General features: G+C 47.1%; 3 protein-coding genes across 6 annotated transcripts in view; 2 read left to right on the top strand and 1 right to left on the bottom strand.

The window, feature by feature from the left end:
• LOC118094345 (ras-related protein Rab-35) overlaps positions 1-8,331 on the top strand; it is a 15,645-nt gene extending 7,314 nt beyond the window's left edge. Inside the window, exons 2-6 of the mRNA XM_035134637.2 lie at positions 2,725-2,775; positions 4,075-4,198; positions 4,487-4,611; positions 6,200-6,324; positions 6,956-8,331. Coding sequence (XP_034990528.1) covers positions 2,725-2,775; positions 4,075-4,198; positions 4,487-4,611; positions 6,200-6,324; positions 6,956-7,084 — 554 coding nt within the window. The 3' untranslated portion in view covers positions 7,085-8,331. The remainder of the gene's footprint in view (positions 1-2,724; positions 2,776-4,074; positions 4,199-4,486; positions 4,612-6,199; positions 6,325-6,955) is intronic.
• On the bottom strand, positions 7,835-13,113 carry LOC118094344 (uncharacterized). Of its 2 annotated transcripts, none has more exons than XM_035134635.2 (6): positions 12,982-13,113; positions 11,096-11,289; positions 10,026-10,076; positions 9,438-9,602; positions 9,179-9,352; positions 7,835-9,086 (listed from the first exon to the last, which is right to left on the bottom strand). In XM_035134635.2, the coding sequence occupies exons 2-6, from the start codon at positions 11,287-11,289 to the stop codon at positions 8,936-8,938; spliced, it is 735 nt and encodes a 244-aa protein (XP_034990526.2). In that variant the 5' UTR covers positions 12,982-13,113; the 3' UTR covers positions 7,835-8,935. The 2 variants fall into 2 exon arrangements, with proteins under 2 accessions (XP_034990526.2, XP_034990527.2); XM_035134636.2 differs by having other exon boundaries at positions 12,975-13,085.
• THOC6 (THO complex subunit 6) lies at positions 12,681-21,264 on the top strand. Of its 3 annotated transcripts, none has more exons than XM_035134634.2 (13): positions 12,681-12,846; positions 13,969-14,084; positions 14,180-14,244; positions 15,715-15,818; positions 15,919-15,956; positions 16,053-16,101; positions 16,194-16,265; positions 16,654-16,756; positions 17,212-17,261; positions 18,156-18,218; positions 18,863-18,973; positions 19,210-19,338; positions 20,569-21,264. In XM_035134634.2, the coding sequence occupies exons 2-13, from the start codon at positions 13,969-13,971 to the stop codon at positions 20,650-20,652; spliced, it is 984 nt and encodes a 327-aa protein (XP_034990525.2). In that variant the 5' UTR covers positions 12,681-12,846; the 3' UTR covers positions 20,653-21,264. The 3 variants fall into 3 exon arrangements, with proteins under 3 accessions (XP_034990525.2, XP_034990522.2, XP_034990524.2); XM_035134631.2 differs by having other exon boundaries at positions 12,685-12,861; XM_035134633.2 differs by lacking the exon at positions 12,681-12,846 and adding an exon at positions 13,148-13,425.

The following is a 21,264-nucleotide window of genomic DNA, read 5'->3' as shown; positions in this document are numbered from 1 at the left end:
AGCACTCCTATACCACTTTGACAGTCATGGAGGATCATGGGAACTGTAGTTTAAGGGTGCGCTGAATTGTAGGTCTCTGTTATGGTGTCAGAGTTTAAATGAATGGTGTGGATGTGACCTGATATTTCCGTCCTGTGGAGATCTTTTTGTAAAAAAAAGAATTGGGAACCTTGTGGTTTGGAGCATTCCCTAATTGTTGGTGCAGAGTTTAGGGTTCTTGGGCTGTTTCTAGGCAGGATCGGTGCTCCTCATTGCAGCATTCATACATCAGAACGCCAGTCCTTATTTCCCCCCTTTTAATCTGGATTAGAAAGGTTCAGAAAAGGGCAGTCATAATGATCGGTGGGGGACGGGGCGGATAGAACAACAAATAAAGGTTACAGCATTTCGGACATTTTGGTTTAGAGAAACAGTGCATAAGAGTTGACAGAAGTTGATAAAATTATGCATGGCATGAAATAAAAAGGATAGACAAAGTTTTTTCTCAGTCTCTCCACTCTAGAACTTGTGGACATTCAGTGAAGTTAATGTTGGAAGATTCAGGACAGAGAAAAGAAAGCACTGAGTTACTTTGTAAGGCACAATATGTATTTGTACAGGAGAAACAAAGGTAGGGATATATATTTTCTATATAAAAATGTGTAACGTAACCAGGCACAAAATAGTTTAGAAGTTATTTGTATGTAGTAATGGCAGGCCAAAAAAGAAAAGAAAAAAGACAGAACACCAGGTGCTAGAAATAAGATTTACTCCAGGCCTGATGTATTTTGTTAAAAAAAAACAACCAAAATTTTTCCTCAGGAGTGCTGTTAATATTAGTAGCATAACACAGGAAATTGGCTATTGAGTATAATAATGGGTTCCAGCTGATATAAATGGTTTGATATTGGGTTTTTTGGTTACTTTTGAGCCTCACTAATTGGAATTTTGGGTAGTTCTCAAATGAGTTGCCTCATTTGTATGTGTTCTGCTTTCAACAAGGTTTTGTTATACACTTTGTTTACACACCTTCAATTCTTCCATTAACTTTTTCTTTTTACAAGAGCTAGATTGAAAATTTTTGTCTGGCATATATTCAGTATGTGATTGTGTGAATGGAGGTCTCCTCAGGCATTCAGCTGAACGTGTGAATGGCAAACTGTGTAGGGTGTGTGTGTGCATGGCTGGTCTGACTCCGGTTTGGTTGTGTTTGCTTTCCCCTTGCTCAGCCACTGTATTCTGCTTTGTAAGTCGCTTTGAGCTGCTTTTGTGGGGGAAAAGTTAAGCAAATTGAATTGATAATAATGTTTCATGGGGAAACTCTGCATAGGGATTCGATTTGAATTTGCTCAAACGAGAGGAAAACTGTGTGGTCGAGAACTCTGATAATGGCAACTGTACACACATAAGTGTTACGTATTATATTTGGGACTTGCTATCCCATTTATTGGGATGCAGGTGGCGCTGTGGGTTAAACCACAGAGCTTAGGGCTTGCCGATCAGAAGGTTGGTGGTTCGAATCCCCGTGACCGGGTGAGCTCCCGTTGCTCGGTCCCTGCTCCTGCCAACCTAGCACTTCGAAAGCATGCAGTGCAAGTAGATAAATAGGTACCTCTCCGGCGGGAAGGTAAAAGGTGTTTCCGTGGTCTGCTCTGGTTTGCCAGAAGCGGCTTAGTCATGCTGGCCACATGACCCGGAAGCTGTACGCCAGCTCCCTTGGCTGCAACCCCAGAGTCGTCTGCAACTGGACCTAATGGTCAGGGGTCCCTTTACCTTTATCCCATTTCTTATATGTATTGCTTCTATATTTATAGTGCCCTGAGGAAGGATTCCTCTCCCAAAACACTTTGGGCCTGGAATAAATTTCTGGCACTTGGAATTCTTTTCTCTCTTACTGCCTGCTGTTGGCGCCATGCGGTCTTTGCGTGTAGCAAAACGGCAACCACGAGGACATCCTTCCATTTTGGAGGAGTGGTGCAGGGAGGCCTCTTTATCTCTTTGAAGGCGTCACTCTGTATGCGAAGGGGGCATGTCTAATTTGCACCCGCTTTGCAGGGAGGCCAGCGTGCATAAGGAGCTTTAAAATATTGCTGTGACTCCGCTGAAGAAAGGGTGGCGGCAGAAGAGAAAGGGTGGGCTTGCAAAGCTGAGTGGACAAGACACTCTTTCGGGGTCACATCAGCAAGTGACATCATGCATTGTCACTTGGACACCTGTGGAGGTGGCCCTGCCCAGTTATGCCGCATGAGGTAATATTGACACAGCTACAACTGCAGCCTTGAGAGACGCCTCTGCCTCCCTGTCATCCAATTTCCTCCTCGGAGCACTCCCTCCCACTCCATATCCCATTTATGAATGGTGTAGTCTGCTCAGTGACTCCCCAGAAATAAATTCACTTGTATACAGTATATCCCATTTTCTCTCTCTGCCCCACCTCCCCCCAATGCAGATTGTGTTCCCCGAAGTCATGTGAGCTAATCCAGAGTCCTCATGCCTCCCCACCCCCCATAATCCTTTGCTGCTCTCTGCCCTTGAATGGGATACAATAGCTTTGGGTGGGAGTGGCCGTCTTGAGCAAATATGCCGGTCAGGTGTGTTTGCTTTGGGTGGGGAGCTGGCAACCTTTGTTGAGGTGATTATGTTTGCATCAGAGGCTATCGAAAACAAAGCTGGGAGGATGTTAAAGATCCCTCGTATATAAAGTTTGTGCAACCTGTTTCTTCCTTTTTTTCTTTCCCTGTCCAGGGGTGGGGAAAAGTAGTCTTCTACTTCGCTTTGCAGACAACACCTTCTCTGGTAAGTGCTGCCCTCCGTTCTCACTCATTAGCTACCCGGTGTGGGACTCGGACCCGAGAGTGACCAGGGTTCGAATCCCCGCTCAGCTGCGAAACTCACTAGGTCACCGTGGGCCAGTCACAGTCTCAGCCTTGGGTTAATAAAATGGGGAGGAAGCAACCACACAGTGTTCAAAATTTGCCAGGTGCATTTTACACCTGGTTATCGACCACTTGCAACCAAGATGCCCTGGCACCGGGATGGCGCCTGATGTCTCCACCTGGGTGCACACCTGGGGATGCACACCTGGGGAGGTGCACACCTGGGGATGCTTGGATCTTGACTGTTTTCACACACCAGCAGCACATCCTGTAGAATTCTATCTGTTCTGTTTTATCTGCACCATCAGAATGAATTTCAGGAATCAAAAAGTCGTATTGAAAAATATGACTTTTGAACTGTCTGGCCCCCATATGGCAACTAGACATTCCATTTTGGCGACTGTAACCCTGGTTTAAGGAGCCATTTGGCACCTAGCTTGTAGATAGATCTGAGTTTCTAACGGTGGAGCCACATATGTTGCCTTGAGTGCTTTGGAAGAAAATGGGATAAATAAAGAGCCATTCCCATCAGGTAGGAGCCAAGACTGCCAACCTATCAAGCATATTGCAACAGCAGCCATATTCGCTCATTATTTCTACCCCTGCCTCAGGTCTTATGAAAGGGAGAGCAGAGACAAGCCCATTGTCCCCACAGCCCCTTGCACATTCCCATTCACGCAGCCCCCCCCCCTCCATGTGTTGGTGGTTGAATGTCTACAAAAGGGGCTACTGGAAAAGGCTCCCCATGTAATGTAGAACCCAGATCTTCCTGCAGTCTTAAACCACGCAGTGAGTCTGCTTAGGTAGAGCAGAGTCCTCACTGCAGGTATTCAGATGAAGCTGAGACACTTGCCCCAAGCCACCCTGTGAATCCGTGGCTAAAGGTGGGATTACCCCCTAGATCCAACCTGTATCTCATCCCAGTTTTATCCACTGTGATGACTGCAATGTCCTTTGGTGTTTCAGTCACCACAGTGTAAGTGCCCTTTGACTCCAAGAATTATGAGTTGCCTGTTTTACGGTCACCTGTTTCTATCTCTCTGTTCTACACATTTTTATCTTCCTGTTATCTGTAGTTCCCCATATAATTTTTTTTGGGGGGGGGGGGTGATTTCCGACTGGAATTTTTTAAGTTTTGTTAAATCTCCCTGCCAGTATTTTTCTCCTCCTGTCCTCTGACCTCCTGCTCTAACTTTTCCCTTCCACATGTCTCTCCCAGGCAGCTATATCACAACCATTGGGGTAGATTTCAAAATTCGGACGCTTGTGATAAATGGAGAGCGAGTGAAACTGCAGATCTGGGACACTGCTGGACAGGAACGGTTCCGAACCATCACTTCCACGTAAGCAGGGCACAGATGTGGGGTATTCCAGGGGCAGGATGGAGAGTGGAGGTTATTTTGAATTCTTTTTGAGTGATGTGGATTGGCTCCGATGCACGTATGTGGGGAGCAAGCCGCTCTGAAACTTAGTTAACAGGTGGGATATACATCCACAATGAAAAGATGTGGAAGGATTGGGATTTCTGGTTTCAGAGCAAATAACTCTTTTTTCATGTTTCCTGGGAGAGGTGCAGAGGTTTATTCTAGGACAGGGAACACATTTTATGGTCTCTCTTTCTCCTGTGACAGGTATTACCGTAACACGCATGGTGTCATCATCGTCTATGATGTGACGAACGCGGAGTCCTTTGTTAATGTCAAGCGTTGGCTGCATGAGATTGGGCAGAACTGTGACAGCGTCTGCAAGATCTTGGGTGAGTGAATCAGAGCTGAAATCCTAGCTCCCCACATTCAGTCTTCTAGCGTTTATTGCAGGCATCCCCAAACTGCGGCCCTCCAGATGTTTTGGCCTACAACTCCCATGATCCCTAGCTAGCAGGACCAGTGGTCAGGGAAGATGGGAATTGTAGTCCAAAACATCTGGAGGGCCGAAGTTTGGGGATGCCTGGTTTAATGGATATGTGTTCACAGTACACTGAAACCTAGTTATCTAAGCTGAAGGCCAAAAGATTTTCCCAAGGTGCAGTGCCAGGTCAGGTGTATGCATTAATACCCCCAGATAATTATGACCTGCATTTTAACTTTTGGATGTACCAGTGGGTTTGGGGAACAGGAAACCTAAGTACCGTATATACTCGTGTATAAGCTGACTTTTTCAGCACATTTTTTATGCTGAAAAAGCCCTCCTCAGCTTATACTTGAGTGAGGGTCCCACCTGAGCGCATTTCCGACAGCGGCAAATGCAGAGGAGGGGGAACGAGCAGCCTGAAAGCAGCCCTCCTTCCTCCTCCGCGGGTTTGTGGTGTGGTGAACCGGCTTATACTCGAGTCAATAAGTCTTCCCAGTTTTTTGTGATAAAATTAGGTGCCTCGGCTTATATTTGTGTCGGCTTATACTGGAGTATATACGGGTAGGTGTCCTCACATGCCCTGAAGTTTAGGCTAGAATCACAGTCAGAATCTCAGTGCATTTTGGTTAATCTAGGAGCAAATATGCACTTCTGAGCCATCGGTGGGAAGTTCATTCTGGACTGCGGTGGCTTCATTTGTGGATGGGATAGGCTGTGGAGGTGATTGCCCAACATTTTCTAAGCGCTGCGCATATATTAAGAGGCAAGATGCTCCGCCCGCAGGCTCACAAGCAAATAGACATGATACAAAAGAGAAAGGAATGGAGATGAAAGCAAATGCTGGCGCAGCCAAAGGATGGTCTCTCCTCCCCCCCCCAACCTGGTATGATGCTCTTTCTGGGAGGCAGCAGGGGGGGGGTATAGCCTTCAAGCATCCCTAAGTCACCTGGCTGGTGGTACACTGTGTTCTTTCATGCAGGGAGAGGGAAAGCACCGCATCCTATGTGCAGTTGCTTGGAGTGGGGTTCAGACCATGTGCACTTAATGGATAGCAGGGTCTTGGGCAGAGAATTTCCCCCTCATCACCTCCTTCCTGATCCTGAAAAACAAACAAACAACTTAAGGCTTGACCTGGGACTTTCCACGTGGGAAGCATGTGCTGTACAACTGAGCTAAGGTCACAGGCGGTTTTAAAGCTTTTCTAGGGAAAGTTGTTCCTAACAACTTAAATTGGTGCAATAAATGGCTCTCTGATCTAACCTGACAATCTTGTTTCTGTTGAGCGGTTGTACTGCCTCGGCTTGGTAGCTTATGGGGCAATTTTTCTTTGAATACTCTGGTTTGGGAATTAGCCGTGCTCTTTGTGTCTATACCGCTGGTACTACCGGTATTACATTATTTCCTCCGGTAATAATTAAGACTGTTGGATCCTTTTGTTGCGTTTGATTCCGCTTCTGATTCCTCCTCCTTCCTCTTCCCCAAATTGTCATCAGTGGGTAACAAATGCGAGGACCCATCGCGGAAGCAAGTGGAGACAGCCGACGCCCGGCGGTTCAGTGAGCAAATGGGAGTCCGTCTCTTTGAAACCAGCGCCAAGGAAAACCTCAATGTGGAAGAGGTATTGGACCGGGGTGTGTGAGGGTGGAGACGGGAAGAATGGAAACACACAAGAGCAGGGATGGGGGAACCAATTTGGCCCCCCAAACCATGCCCCCTTGCCCATCGGTGAGGTCAACTGATGGGAGGATAGTGTTTAATCCTGCATTGGTTGTGAACAGGACTGTGTAGCCTAGTCAACAGGATTTAATTTTCAGTCCTCAGTGAATTAAATATCGGAACCTTAAATGAGAGGTGGGGTGGGCAGAGATTTGGAAAGGCTTTTGCAAGCCTCTTCCTTTTAAAGTTCCTGATCTTGGGGACTTGAAAGAGAAGAGGGAGGTTTGCAAAAAGTCTTTGCTCCCCTTTCAGCTCCAGAGCTTGTTCCGACCTTAAGCGTGTGGGAGCCCCTGCTGTATGTCAGTCACGAGACACAATAATGTGATTGACAGGTAGGTGCTCTCTCAGCCACCCATCCATTTTATCCTGCGAGGCAGATCCTGACAAGGATTTTGCCTGTGGAGCGAAGAATGTCCCCCACTCCCTATTAGAGAAAGGTCTCTGTGCCCAATTTGGGTTTGTGTGTATGCGTGCACACACGTTCTTGGTAGGAAAAGGCAGTTTCATCACTCTGTATTTTTCCTCTGCTACAGATGTTCAATGCCATCACAGCCATGGTGCTCCGGACTAAACAGGAAAATCTGGCACGGCTCCAACAGCAGAATGAGGTTGTCAAAATCAACAAGCCCAAAAAGAAACCCTCCGTCAAGAAATGCTGCTGAAGGGACAGCACGTGTTCTCCTCTTCCTCTCCGCCCCAAAATCCTGAGAATGACTGACTGGACTGTGGAAGGGCTGGGTGGGTGGGTAAAAATAGCTGCCGTTATGTGCACGTGTGTGGTGGGGGAGAGGGGGGGCTGGAATCCTGGCGGGAGGGCATGGGAGTCTGTATGAACGCCCACAGCACTGGAATGGCACTCCCCTCCCAGCCCTTGGAGAGGTTGAGTTGCTGGAATGGAAAAATCTATATACTGGCACTGAAATCCCTTATTGCATTGGGGATAGAGAGGCAGGGAACATTGAAGAGCATTAAAAACAAATAATGCTGAAACAAATTGCATCAAGGTGATGAATAGGAGGATGAGGGGCATTCTCCCCTTCCAGAAAACAAAAACAACCTCTGCAGTGTTGCCTATAAACTCTCTTCTCATGTGTTTTACTTCTCGTCTTCCTCTGCCCTCCATTCCCACCCTGTGTTGCCATGGCGCAGTGCAGCTCAAGTATCCATTGTTGGGTCACTGTGATACGTGTGTGTGTGTGTGTTGCGGGAGAAAGATGCGTATTTCTTTTTAAGGGGGGGAGGACAATACAGCTGTACCTGTGACTAATGAGGGGGTAGGATGAAATGGGGGGGGGATCCAGTGCCGCAATTCACAATAATTCACCTAGCAATAGGGGGATTACCCCAATTTTCTTCTTGGTTTGCATTTGCTAAGAAATGTGGTCAGAATACTGTCTTGAGGCCTGGGTTAAAAACCAGGCTACAAACCTCTCCCACTTGGGTCTGGAATAGTTCATCTCTTCTTCATAACCCCCCTCCAGTCGCGGAGCAAATTGTCATGTATATTCATATACAAAACAAGGTTAGGGTTGGAAAGATCCCTGCCTTGCATTAGCAATTGGGGTACCATCCTGTCAGCCCAGCCTCCCTCCTGAAACTGAGGAACTAATCAGAAGGTGTGTACATGCCGAACCTGGAATATGAAACACTGTCTGAATCTGGGAGGTGGGTCTCCACCCGCAACTCCAAAATGGTGGGTGCAACAGGGTTGAAATTGTATCTGCCCTCCCACCTCTGTCTTTAAATATGGGGACCTTCTGACTGTGCAATACGTCTGCTTCATGAATTATTTTATATACACAAAAATGAATTATGTACATAATTAAAACATCTTGTGTTAACCCACTGCTAATGGCATTAAACCTGTTAAGGAGACACCACTGTTCAATAAAGAAATTTAGATATGAAACCACCTCTTACTCTTTTATTTCTCCAAACATGGCTACCCATCCTTTGGTGCCAAGAGGGTTTTTTTTTGTCATATTGTCATTTGTTGATACCCTCTGGAATAACATCTTGTTTTCAGCTCTCTGGAAGTAAAAGGTCAAGATGCCTTTCCCACAAGGAAAGAGAAAATGTTAGTTGATCTTCACACAAACACTTTTTGGGGGTGGGTGGGATGGAAGTTAAAATATCAGCTCTCTGATAAAAAGGAGAAGTTCAGAAAGTCCATTTTGAAATTACTTCTAAAAAGCAATATTAACATTTTAAGTCATAGCACCTTGAGACACCACAGTTGTACTTTTTCCTAAGTACTGGCAACTTTCCTATTGGAAAAGAAAACAGCAATATGCACACACACCAGAAACGACCACACACACGCTTTTACATCTAGTAGAGGGGAGAGGATCAGATTATTGCAGTCGGTTGAAAAATGATGGGTGTTCCTATGCTGCTGTAAAAACATTTGCAATCGAATGTGTTGATGCTGGATAATGATGTCATTTGTTGAAAGTCTGACAGGCCAACCGGAAAAAAATGAGTTTTGGCTTTAGACTAAGATGGGTGAAAGCTTATATTTCCATTTCCTCTTGTATTGCCCCTGCTTCTTGCTGAGGCTGTGCAGGAGAGCTGAGGGAAGATGGGATAGCCATCAATGTCCGGATACTGTGAAAGCCTGAGTTACTAGGAGGGCTCCAAAGGACCACTTCTGTACAAGGATTCCTGTAAGAATGAGGGAGGATGCTAGTTACTGATGCAAATGAATATGCTTTCCAGGGTTCCTCTTTTCTTCCCCAGTCTTGTGCTATACTTACAGAGAAAGAAATACCTCTTCAGGCACAAGGCCGACTCCTCCAACAGGCTCTTGTAGGAAGGAAGGATGTGCCAGTATGGGGCAATCTGCCATAATGAATTCCCCATCCACAAGTACACTGTTGTGCTCGTCCTCGTCCGAACTAGCTTCTTCACTTGCTCCATCTTGGGACAGCCTAAGAGAGAGAAAATCTCACACAATGAAGCCTTGCTATTCTGCTTCCCTGACTGCCCCCCCCACAAAGCTGTGGTCCCCAGTACCTCTGCTGAAGTTCTTTCAGGCGTGCATATGCGTCCTGCCACTTGGGATCTTCATCGTAGAGAGGGAAACCATTGGAGCTGTAGACATGGTCATTGTCCAGGCTAAGAGAGTTGAAGCGGGCAGCCATCTTGTCCTCCGAGAGGAAGTGTTTGGAACTGGGTTCCCTGTTGATGCACAGAGAGCAATGGCAAGGAGTCCAGGGTCCAGTGACACCAATCCTGTCCTGTACCAATTCATGCCAAGCTCGCTCTCCCCACTCTGCCCTTCAGCATGGCCCATCATGCACTGCAGCACATTAAGGCAAACAGGAGAGCTTTCAAACTCCATTTGGCATTTTTAGTGTTGGATACAAAAAGCACACGCTTACTTAAATGAAAATTGCATGTTCAATAGTTTATTCATTGTTCTCAGAAAACTACAACGGAATATATTTAATCAGCAAAAAACAAAACAAAAAAACCTCTTAAGAAAACATGATGCAATTGCAACCTGTATATGGAAGAAGAAAGTGGAATATGAAGATGGAAGTTTCTAGCCCTAATTACTTCATGCATCAGCAATAACTCCTCATCTTATGTCACACTTACTGATCTCTATGCTCCAGATGGCGTTTGAAAGCAAAGGATGTTGACCGGCACCTAAAACAAAAAGCTACAGTTGTACTCGAGACCCAAAGATCTCCCAAAAGCTGTCCATGGGTTTGCAGGGCCCCTCCTTCCTTCCCCACAGCACTGAATTATGTTTTTTCTCTTCTCCCCGCCCACACCTACCCAGGGACGTAGCTAGGGGGGTGGTGAGGTGGGGCCCCACCAGGGGCGCAGGCAAGGAGGGGGCGCAAAATTGGCTAAAATATGTACATAAATATGTCTATAAATAAAAATATCGATTATTGCCTTATACTGTAATAAAAGGTTTTAAATAAGAGTGTGAATTGAATTGGGGCAGGGTTGGAGGCGAGGCGGAAAGAAGAGCTAATTTGTCCATGGCTAGGGGGCGCAATCTGGACGGTCCTGCCAGGGGTGCAAGATCACCTAGCTACGGCTCTGCACCCACCCCGTGATCTTTAAAGCTCTTTACAGAACCAGAATGCTTGAAGGGCTGCGTACCTCTATATATACCTTAAGATCTTTAGCCAAGAATCTTCTACAAGTGTACTTGCCATCTGAGACAAGGTATAAGACAGCAGGAGTGAAATACCTCCCCCAGAGAGGCTTGCCTAGTGCCTACGTTGTTATATAGCTGGCAAGTAAATACATTTTAAATGTTTTACATTGCTGAGTTTCACTGTCTTGTTACAGTTATTTTACCTAAATTGTGTGTGAACAGCATTGTAAAGTGCCTTCAGAATATATAAATTCCTGTAATCAATTACAGTAAGTTCCCTGCGAGTTTATGACTGTAGCCCACTGTCTGCCCTTTTGCCTCTTTCCTTCAAAACAAAGCTGCAAAATAAGAAGCCCAACGAAATGGCTGCATGTTCCTTCCCTGGCATGTTTTTAAAAGCTTCCAACAGGTCGGTCACTTTTTTGCCTGTGAATAAATGCCAGAGAGGTGGGCGCTGTCAAAATCCACTTTACTCTCCCTCAACCCATCCTCAAAATGTACCGTATCCTTTCCTCTTCACCCAAACAAAAAGCCTCATTGTGCACATGCTTACCGGGACTGCTGTCTTTTATTCAAGTTCACCAAGCCCTGGCTTTGCCTTATCCATGGCATTCTGCGTGCTGTGTGCCATTGCCTGCCTGAGGGCATGGTGTGGCTCCAACCCCTGCTCCCAGCCAAGAAGGAGCAGCACGTGGACGGGCTGGTTGGAATAATTGTTGGCGATTGCTGGCCAGTTGTCTGATCCATCTGTGAGGTAAAACATGAAGGGTGTTAAACTGAGACTCTCTTCTGTAGCGCTAATCCTGCCCTGAAACACTGCTAGTGCAAGGGAGCTGTTGAATCACACCAACCTGTGAAAAAGCTGTCTATTTTTAAAAGATTTTTCTGGAGCCTTCAGCCCAATGCAAAGTGGAGCTAGTATATTGATGGAAGTGCATTGCTGTGTGTTAGAAAGGATTTGAGAGAGCATCCTAGGGTTTGTACTTGGTTCATGCAGAACACTGACCAGGCCTGAAGAGCCTTCCCATTACCCTGTATATGACTGAGCATAGCCAATGACCCTCTGAAGCTGTGCACTTTAGGGGGCAATTGATATGAGCAAGGAAGCTGGTCTCACATGATCTTTTTATTAAGTGGGTCCTTTGCGTACTTTTAAATCCTATTTGTTCCTATTTTGTCTGTAAGCCACATTGAGTCTCCGCCGGGGAAAATGGGTGGTGAATGAATGAATGAATTCCTTTGAAAAGCCACTGCATTAGACGTTGCACCTGTTGTCTTCAGGTGCTTTTCAAGCTGCTCATTTTGAGATGTAAGGCTGAGTCCCACATACAAAGCTCCTTCCTCTCTTATCACAGGGGTCTCTGCAGATGCTCTTTAGGTTTCCAACACCTTAATCAAGCAAAGCGTTTTCATCAGATAGCGGTCTTTATATTGGATAAATATATAATTTATATTTTTCCCTTGTGCCATTGTTAAATTTGTAGATGTGTAGTTGAAGGGGAGGTCAATTATGGGTGGGTTTCTATGCTTATTTGTATTGTTAAGTGGAACAGTGTGCGTATTTTTACATTGCAATGTAGCCGAAACAAATTCCAAGTATGTTGGAAAATGTACTTGGCCAATAATAAATTATTCTATTCCATTATATAACTCTTGGAAGATGTGCATAAATCTAGAACGCAGTGTGTCTGTTCAAAGTAATACCTGATGTAAGGTTACCAGACGTCCCCGTTTCCCAGGGACAGATTTACAAATCAGTCCCCTGACGAATTCCATCTATTTAGTAGTAAGTTGAAAAGTGTCCCCAGATTCATTGAAAAAAATCTGGTAACCTTAACCTGATGGTTGTGTATGATTCACCTCTACCATCCTTAAAAGTGTTGTGTTTTTGATTTTGAGGTTGCAAATGTGTTTACGATAACTCTGCAACTGCCCCTTTTTGTCCTAAAAGCTCATGATATAAAAAGGACAGCAGGTCGCTCTCCAGTGATCCTTAAGGCCACTTCAGGATAAAGGAAGTTTGCCTTGACCCACCCGACTAGCGCTTAGCTCTCCCTGCCAAGGTTTGGGAATCCCAGCAGCCTTTGCGCTCACAGGCAGCCATTTAAAGGCGCTCCCATGACGCCTTGCTACAGGGCTAACAGAAATACCGGAATCCCAAGATGCTTTGCGCTCGCGGAGCCTTGCCACAACTTGGTGGGCGTGTCCACTCCACAGGAAAGGGCGTGGTTATATTCAAGGTGGGGCTGGGCGCCCCTTGATTCTCTGAGGTACGTGCGGCTGCCGCTGTGCGGTGGAAGGAAGGTGACGCCAATAACGGTCGGTGCAGACAACACGCGGGGCGGGCGGGAGGCGGGTTAAAATCCGGGTCTGGCGATAAGCGTGTGCGCACGCGCCGTTAACATAGCGGCAGGGGATTTTAAAATATATACCTCTTACCGTTCGGAAGTGTGTTCCTCACGCTGGTCTTCACAACGGAGGCGCCTCTACAGCAGCCTGGGGAACCAGCAGAGTGTAAACCAGCGACCAAATTTCGTTTTCACGTGACGAGCGAGGAGGGGGGAACCTTCCGATACTAGCGCGATGTGTGCTGGGAAACGTAGTTCCTTTTTACACTCTCGGTCTATGTTGCTTTGACCGCGGAGCCTCCGAATCCCGTCGTGCCTTGCGGTTTCTCGTCGTTCCGGCTCTTTGTAATCATAGAGACGAGACAAGGTCTCAAGGGTGCGTGCGCGCCCCCCTAGTGTCCGACTTTGGCATTGGCGGCGTTAAGCGAAGGATAAAGGAAAGCGCGTCGCTCCTGCACCGCCGCTGGCTCCCATTGACCGGGGCGGGTTTGGATGAGCAGTTTAACATCGCGGTCGTTTGCGTGCTTACTCAGAAGTAAGTCCCACGGTGTTCAATGGGCTTACTCCCCGGACAGTGTGCATAGAGTGTGCGCTTTGCCTGGACTAACGTTTGCTGCAATGCGGCTCCTCTTTTTGCTCCACTCTCAGCGCTCAGCATTATCAAGTGGTTTAAAATTTTATTTTACAGTAATTTCTGTTAAGTTGGTTTTCTTATAAAATCAAACTCAAGGTAGAGTGATAGAAAAAATATATAAGTACCGCAGCAAAATTAAAACTCAAAACCAAGGCAGCTTACCATCAAAATATAAATCGTGACCATATTAAACAAGCAGTAGCAAAACAAAAGCGTTATGTTGACCCACGGGGCATTTTAAAAACTCACATTAGATCATAGCTGCCAAGTTTTCCCTTTTCTCGCGAGGAAGCCTATTCAGCATAAGGGAAAATCCCTTTAAAAAAAGGGATAACTTGGCAGCTATGCATTAGATGCAGTATTTAAATCTCCGTTTGTGGAGCGAGCCAGATGATTTGCAGCATGTATTGTGCCTTGACTTCTCCTGCTTGTTCCTCTTGCCAGATGGATATTCAGCGATCCCTGGAACTCTTGCACATGACTGTCTACTCCCAGAGCGTCTCGCCATGTGGCAAGTACTTGGCAGCTGGGAACAACTATGGAGAGATTGCCATCTTCAGGTAATCGAGCGCCTTTTAACACAGACTATGCTCTATTGGGGGAGGGAGGAAGGATCTCTGCATTTTCTCACACCTCTGTGTTTCTTCCTCTCCAGCCTTTCTGCAGCACTGAGTTCAGAGGCTAAGGAGGAGAGCAAGAAGCCGGTGGTGTCCTTTGCAGGTAGGTGGGAAACACAGCCTCTACTGGAATTGTTATTAAGATGCGGCTCCTTCGGGAAGGCCAACGGGATATAAGCAAATAACCACAACAACTGCAAGGAGTCCAGGAACTCCCGAGATGCATTGAGCATTCATTCCCATGCCAACCTGCTTGTTTATTATGGTTGGCCATTTGTGGCAATGCCAGGAGTTCCCATAAAGCAGATCCCCAGGCCCAGCATCAGCATGCAGCATTGGCTGGGCTCCAGGAGAGCCTGCTGTGGCTAATGCTGGCATCATTTAATTAATTAATAAATTAAGGCCCTGGCCTTGAGATGAGAAGCACTGGGCTGGGTGGCTCCACCCTCCACCCCAAAAAAGCCCCCAGCCTTTGGGCTCATAGGGCCTCTACATGTATCATATTTATTGTGCATTCATGATTATTCATGATGGTATCAGAATGGTTATTCGCAGTCCTGCTTTCAATAATAATAATAATAATAATAATAATAATAATAATAATAATAAATACCCCACCCATCTGGCTGGGTTTCCCCAGCCACCCTGGGCAGCTTCCAACAGAATATAAAACACAATAAACCATCAAACATTAAAGACTTTCCTAAACAGGGCTGCCTTCAGATGTCTTCTAAAAGTCAGATACAGTAGTTGTTTATTTCCTTGACATCTGATGGGAGGGCGTTCCACAGGGCAGGCACCGCTACCGAGAAGGCTCTCTCCCTGGTTCGCTGTAACCTCACTTCTCACAGGGAGGGAACCGCCAGAAGGCCATTGGTGCTGGACCTCAGTGTCCGGGCTGAACGATGTGGGTGGAGATGCTCCTTCAGGTATGCTGGGCTGAGGCCTTTTATACAGTATCGTTGGGGAGGCATCACAGAAGAACCAATAAAGCAGAATGATGTGTGAATGATCCAGTATAAATCCACCACCAACATACTATTATTGCGCCAATGATGTGTTGCAGCCTGCAGCTGGGGAAAAACCCAACACCTCAGTCTGGAGGGGCCTGTGCATCAGTGCCATTATTCAATGCCACCGCCTGCCCCTGCCATCTCTCTCTAAAGTGCCAGTCTGGTGACCCTCTCCCCACCTTGGCATGGGTGGCTGGGTGCCTGTGTGATGATTTGCCGTGTTGACATACCTAGCATGACTCCTTTAATTTTAAGGGCCCTTCACTGAGTGGAGCAGTGGGCCGAGTGGTCACCGTGGCCTCTCCCTGTCACAGTCCTGCCCCTGCTGATTGGTAAGCTAACCAAGGTAGGGGGCTCTCCCAGGACTGTCCTTACCCCCAAGGCCCCCTTGAATCTGGCCACGGGCTTGCAAGCCCTCTGCAAATGTGATGGGGGAAAAATGTGTTCCTGGCAAAGTTAAACTCCGAAACTTCAGGCTGGCAAGCCGGGGATTACCCAGAATGCACTTCACCACTGCCATGCCCAAATCCATCCATTTCAGGTGCTTCTTCTTCCCACAGCTCACGAAGGTCCTGTCTATGCCCTGGTTTCCACAGACCGGCAGCTGCTCAGTGCTGGCAATGGGGAAGTCAAGGCCTGGAACTGGAGTGAGATTGTGAAGAAGGTACGGGTGGTTGGCTCATCGGTTCCCCACCCACGTTTCTCCTGACTTCCTTTTGACTTTGACTGTGTTTCTCTTAACCTTCTTCTGCCTTCTGCCGCAGGGTTGTAAAGAAGCCTGGAGCAGGAGGCCGCCTTATGGGTATAACTTTGATTTCCCCCTTTTCCCCTTGCCAACTTTTCTTCCTCTCTGTGCATGTACAGATGGCAAAAACTCTCTCTTTGCTTTTCTGCTCAGGAGCAGCTTGGAGGTGCCAGAAATCAACAGCCTTCAGCTGAACCTCAAGGTACAGGCGCAGCGCAATATGGGGAGGGTTCGGCATGGTTCACTCATCTGCCTCGGCCTCATTCTTGCCATTTCTCCCCCTTCCTCCTTCAGGATAATAGTCTTCTAATGGCTGGGGGAGACTGTTCCATTCACATGATGGATCTGGAATCTGGCACCTTTACGGTGAGTCCTGCTTCCAGCATCACGGGGCTGATGAAATGAGGGGAGAGAGGAGGTTTATTTAAGGCAGCTCTTTATCATCTCCTACAGGGGCTTCTCCTCATTAGAGTATCCCCAAATGGTTATTATAAACTGGAAATAAATCCTCTTAATCTGTCAAGTTTTCAATTTCATCAATCAATTTCCAGACTCCCAAGGCTTTTCCCCTTGCCTATGGTTGCTGAAAACTTAATAAAAATAGCTTTTCAGGATTCTGTGTTGTTCTGCAACAGCAATAGAGTGTCATAATATAATTTCTCAGTTATTCTGCAGCATATCTCTGCAACCTCCAGAAAGTGTCCTACCTCCATCCATTGCAAGTCATACTCTGTTTCATCTCTCTCTGTCACAGCAAGAATATCAAGGCCACACTGATTATATCCACTGCCTGGCCCTTCGAGACCAGCTCAGGGAGTGCCTGTCAGGGAGTGAGGACGGCACTGTGCGCCTTTGGGGTGAGGATCCGCAGCCCCCTTGCTGCCTGCTGTTTCCCTTCCTTCTGTACCTCCCTCAGACTCCGGATACCTGTATTTGTTTCTCTGACTGCAGCCCTCCAGATGTTTTGGCCTACAACACCCATGATCCATAGCTAACAGGACCAGTGGTCAGGGATGATGGGAATTGTAGTCCAAAACATCTGGAGGGAATTGTAGTCCAAAGTTTGGGGATGCCTGGTGTTTATGCAACATAGGAAGCTGCCTTATACTGAGGCCTGTGGTCCATCTAGCAACATTTGTCTATAGTTAATGGCAGTGGCTCTCTGGGGTTTCAGGTGGGGTCCCTCCCATCCCTGACTGGAGATGCTGAGGATTGAACCTGGGACTTTCTGAATGCAAACAGATGACCTGCCACTGAGCTACAGTTGACTAGACAAACTATGGACTTTATTTCTCTCTCTCTCTCTTTGCAGATTTACGTACTGGAGGTCAGGTTCAATCAATTGAAGTACATAAATATGAGGTAATGTAATCATCATCATCAACATCTTTATTTTTAATGTAAGAAGGCATCAAACAATAATCATAAAGGAAAAAAAACAATAAAAGATTAGTCAGTTATAATAAAGCAAAATTAAGTATACGACTGGAAATTTTCCTGAGGTTTGTCGTTCCAAAACATCATGATTAAACTCTGTTGTTCCATAGATTTAGGTTGACTGTTGTTATATATGCATTCTCCTATAATATGTCAGTTTAGATAATGGAGCTATTATATTCCATGTTTTATGAAACCACTCAGCTAAATAGTGGTCTAATGGACCACTATACTGATCTTAGCAGCAATGAGAAAGATTAATAGCCCATTTCCAAATCACCATCCAGGATTAAACCCTTTTAGATAACCTTATGAGGTATTGCAGTTTTATCCCATTTCCCTCTGCCCCAGGGAACACAGTGCCTTCCTATCCCTCCCCGTTCTTCCGTTCTCCATCTATCCAGAACAGGCATCCCCAAACTTCGGCCCTCCATGTGTTTTGGACTACAATTCCCATCATCCCTGACCACTGGTCCTGTTAGCTAGGGATCATGGGAGTTGTAGGCCAAAACATCTGGAGGGCCGCAGTTTGGGGTTGCCTGATCCAGAACATATTTTTAAAATTTACAAAGTAGAGAAAAACATGTAAACTCAGCAGCTGTTATTATCAAAGTATTTCCAACTCCTCAAAACAACAATCCCTAATAAAAATAGAAACCTATATTAACAGTAGACAACCTCACACTTGCGACCTCAGTGTTTATCGAAGAGAAACCTTTGAGGAAATGGAGCGCTTACTCATTTCCGATAACCAGCTTCACCACTTAACCATTGCTTCCTTCGACCACCTTCCCCTAATGCTCCCCTCAACTCCCTTAGGAATGCAATAGGCCGCAGAACGGGAAGTGGATCCGTTGCCTGGCAACCGAGTCTGACTGGATGGTGAGTTCATTGACTCTTGGCTGCAGAAAGAGAACAGCTTAAATATCCCAAGATGTATTGAGCTGGGGTGCAGCAGTCTAGGAGGGAGGGAGGGAAGAGGTTGTTCACTGAGCCTTGCAGTTCTCGGATGCCGCATGGGATGTCCAGAGACATTGGCTTCCTCTTTCTTTGGAGCTCCCTGTTCTGCCCATATTTTCTGAAACTGGCATTGGAAGCAAGGGGGGCTGCTGACATTTGCAATGGACAAGTGTTTGGTGCACTGGGTGGGCAAAAGGGCTCTTGCCATAGCTGCCAAGTTTTCCCTTTTCTCACGAGGAAGCCTATTCAGCGTAAGGGAAAATCCCTTTTAAAAAGGGATAACTTGGCAGCTATGGCTCTTGCAGAGAGAGCTTTTGTCACCAGCAGGTTGTGGGTTCCCTAAGGCAGCTGTCTTTCGCTTTTTCAGATCTGGGACCCCCCCCCTTTAACATGAATTTGAGGGACCCATTTCTTAATGTTTCCCTTAGGTTTGCATGGTGGCTGCATCCTGCTGTTGTGACTCACCTTAGACCAGGCCCTGGCCCTAGTATGGAGGGCCCTGACTTGCCGGTTTAAGACCCCTCCCTTCAGGTGTCCAAACCCTTTTCCTGTTTCTCCTTCCACAGGTGTGTGGTGGAGGGCCAGCGCTCACTCTGTGGCACCTGCGGTCCGTCACACCTACCACGATATTCCCCGTGCCCCAGTGTCAGCAACAAGTCATGTTCTACCAGGACTTGGTGAGTCATCCCCCTGGGGGGCTGGGAGACACATAGCCTCCCATCTCGCTGGCTTCCTCATTCCCTCGATTCCTGCATTTCTTCCCCCTGCTCCTTTGTTGTTACTCCTTCATCCAACCTTCCTTTGCTCTTCCCCTTTGCGCTAAATTTTTTGTTCTTCATGAAATTGGTTTCATCGCCACCCGCCCTTTCGCTCAGCACCCCCTTTCCCCACCCTGATGATCTGTCTTCCGCAGATTCTCTCGGCGGGCCACAGCCCCACCATTAACCATTTGCAGATCAGTGGGGAAGTGAAGGCCCAAATCCCTTGCATCCCACACTGCATCCACTCTCTTTCCATCAACGAACACTCGCCAGAGCACAAGGTAAGCTCCTGGAATTCTGCTTGGAAGGGGCAGGGCTTAGCTTTGGCAGGTAGGACTGTGGACGTGGGGGAGGGGGCTGAAATAAGAATGCTTCCAAGGAGCAAGGGGGGCTTGGTGAATGAGAGGCGGGTTGTCACTTGGGGTTGGACCTGCAGAAGTAGTGAATTTGGGCTTCGGTTTGTAGAAACCCAGAGGTCTGGACAGCCAAATGGTGAGTTTGTGGGACCCTCGCCCCCCCCCCCGGCAAATGAAAACAACTATATCCCATCTTTTTGCCCTATAAAGTGGAACTCTCTCAAGGCAGCCAACAAACCAAATTTAAAACACAGCTATGAGTGAACGGCAAATTATCTTAGGGAAAGTATGTAAAAAACAAACTTGAATCGATATCCATGGCACAGAAACCAAAACTGCACTGGAGAACCAGACAATAATAAGGGGGTGGGCCCTAGGCCCATTGAACCTAAGAGGTTGAACGGAGGTGTTGAAATAGCAACAGAAAGGGAGCCATATGTGCTCCATAAGAGAGGGAGTTCTCCAGTCTGGGTGCAACAACCAAGAAGGCCCTGCCCTGCATATCTGCCAGTTTTGCGTTCCTCGGCCTCCATCAGAGATCTGACTGGGGGTAGGCAGAGGCATGTGGGAGAAGATGTTTTTTTACTAGGACTGGGGTGGGGGGTGGGAACCTTTTTCAATCCAGGGGTCCCTTCTAAGCAACATTCAGAGGACCATATGCAGGGGCAGGACTAGAGACAAAAAGTTGGGGTGGGGAGCAAGGAATGTAAATGTTACCTTAGTACCCTAGGCTAGTTCCTACACACACTCACACTCCCCTCCAGGCAAATGAGGCATTGTCAGAGTTCAAGGACGCATCCCAGCCAGGCAATAAAATAAAAATAAATCACTCAAGGAAGGGTGCAAAGCAAGTCCACTGAGGGCCTGGCCTGGGAAGGTGTGTGGCTGGAGAAGGAATGTGGCCTGGGGAGAATCCCAATGATCAGAGACCTGGAGGACTGGATGTGATCCCTTGCACTGGGCTTGAGTACTTGCTGTTTTCTGATGGGCAGAACAATGGTTTTGCTTCCGTGGCTGGTGGTGGTAGAGAGCAAAGCAAGAGAGATGGGGTGGGCAAGGTTAGAAGCAGAGCGGGTGGGGCAGTGGGTGGGCCTTCTGCTGACCCACACCCAATAAACCCCTCCCCTCTCATCTTCCCTTCCTCTTCGCCATCAGGTGCTGACAGCTGCCGGAAGCAGCCACCGCATTGACGTCTTCACCAACTTTGGTTACCGGGCCTTTTCCCTCACCTTCTCTTAAGGCTCGGATGATTCCGTTTCCATAAACTGGTGCTGTTCAAGGAGTGCCTGGGCGGGACAGGCAGCCCCACTCGACAGGCTGCTGCGTTCAGGGATGAGTGAGCCACAGCTGGCTGGGCTGTCAGTTGGGGGAAGGAGGCTCTTCACTAAGGAGAACAAACCCCCTGGACCTGCTAGGGAATGAACTTCATGGGTTTTAAAGTTGTGGTAAAAAATGAAAGGAATTGGGAACTCTCTTTATTGTAACTAGCAATCCCCAATTCCACAGTCAAGATTAACCTTACAGGCAAGAAGCTGTTAAATCTATTTCGAGTTAAGTGCATTAAAACATATTTTTTTAGACTGAAATGTGGATGCCCTCAGAATGTTTGTTATGTCTTTGTCCTATCCTTCCTTCGAGGAAGCAGACAGAGTTCCCTTCTTGTTCTCTCAAAAATATTGTGTAAGGTACGTGAATCCGAGAGGCGATGGCTGACACAATGTTCAGCTTTGTGGCAGAACTTGAACTTGGGTCTCTCCAGTCGAGCCCTCAAACCTGGGGGACAGGGATTCAAGGGCCCTCCAGTCAGGTGGACTACAACTCCCATCTTCCCTGATCATTGGCAGTGCTGGC

Source organism: Zootoca vivipara, chromosome 13 (genome assembly GCF_963506605.1).
Source record: "Zootoca vivipara chromosome 13, rZooViv1.1, whole genome shotgun sequence".
NCBI lineage: Eukaryota > Metazoa > Chordata > Lepidosauria > Squamata > Lacertidae > Zootoca > Zootoca vivipara.
This window is presented reverse-complemented; position numbering and strand designations above follow the sequence as displayed.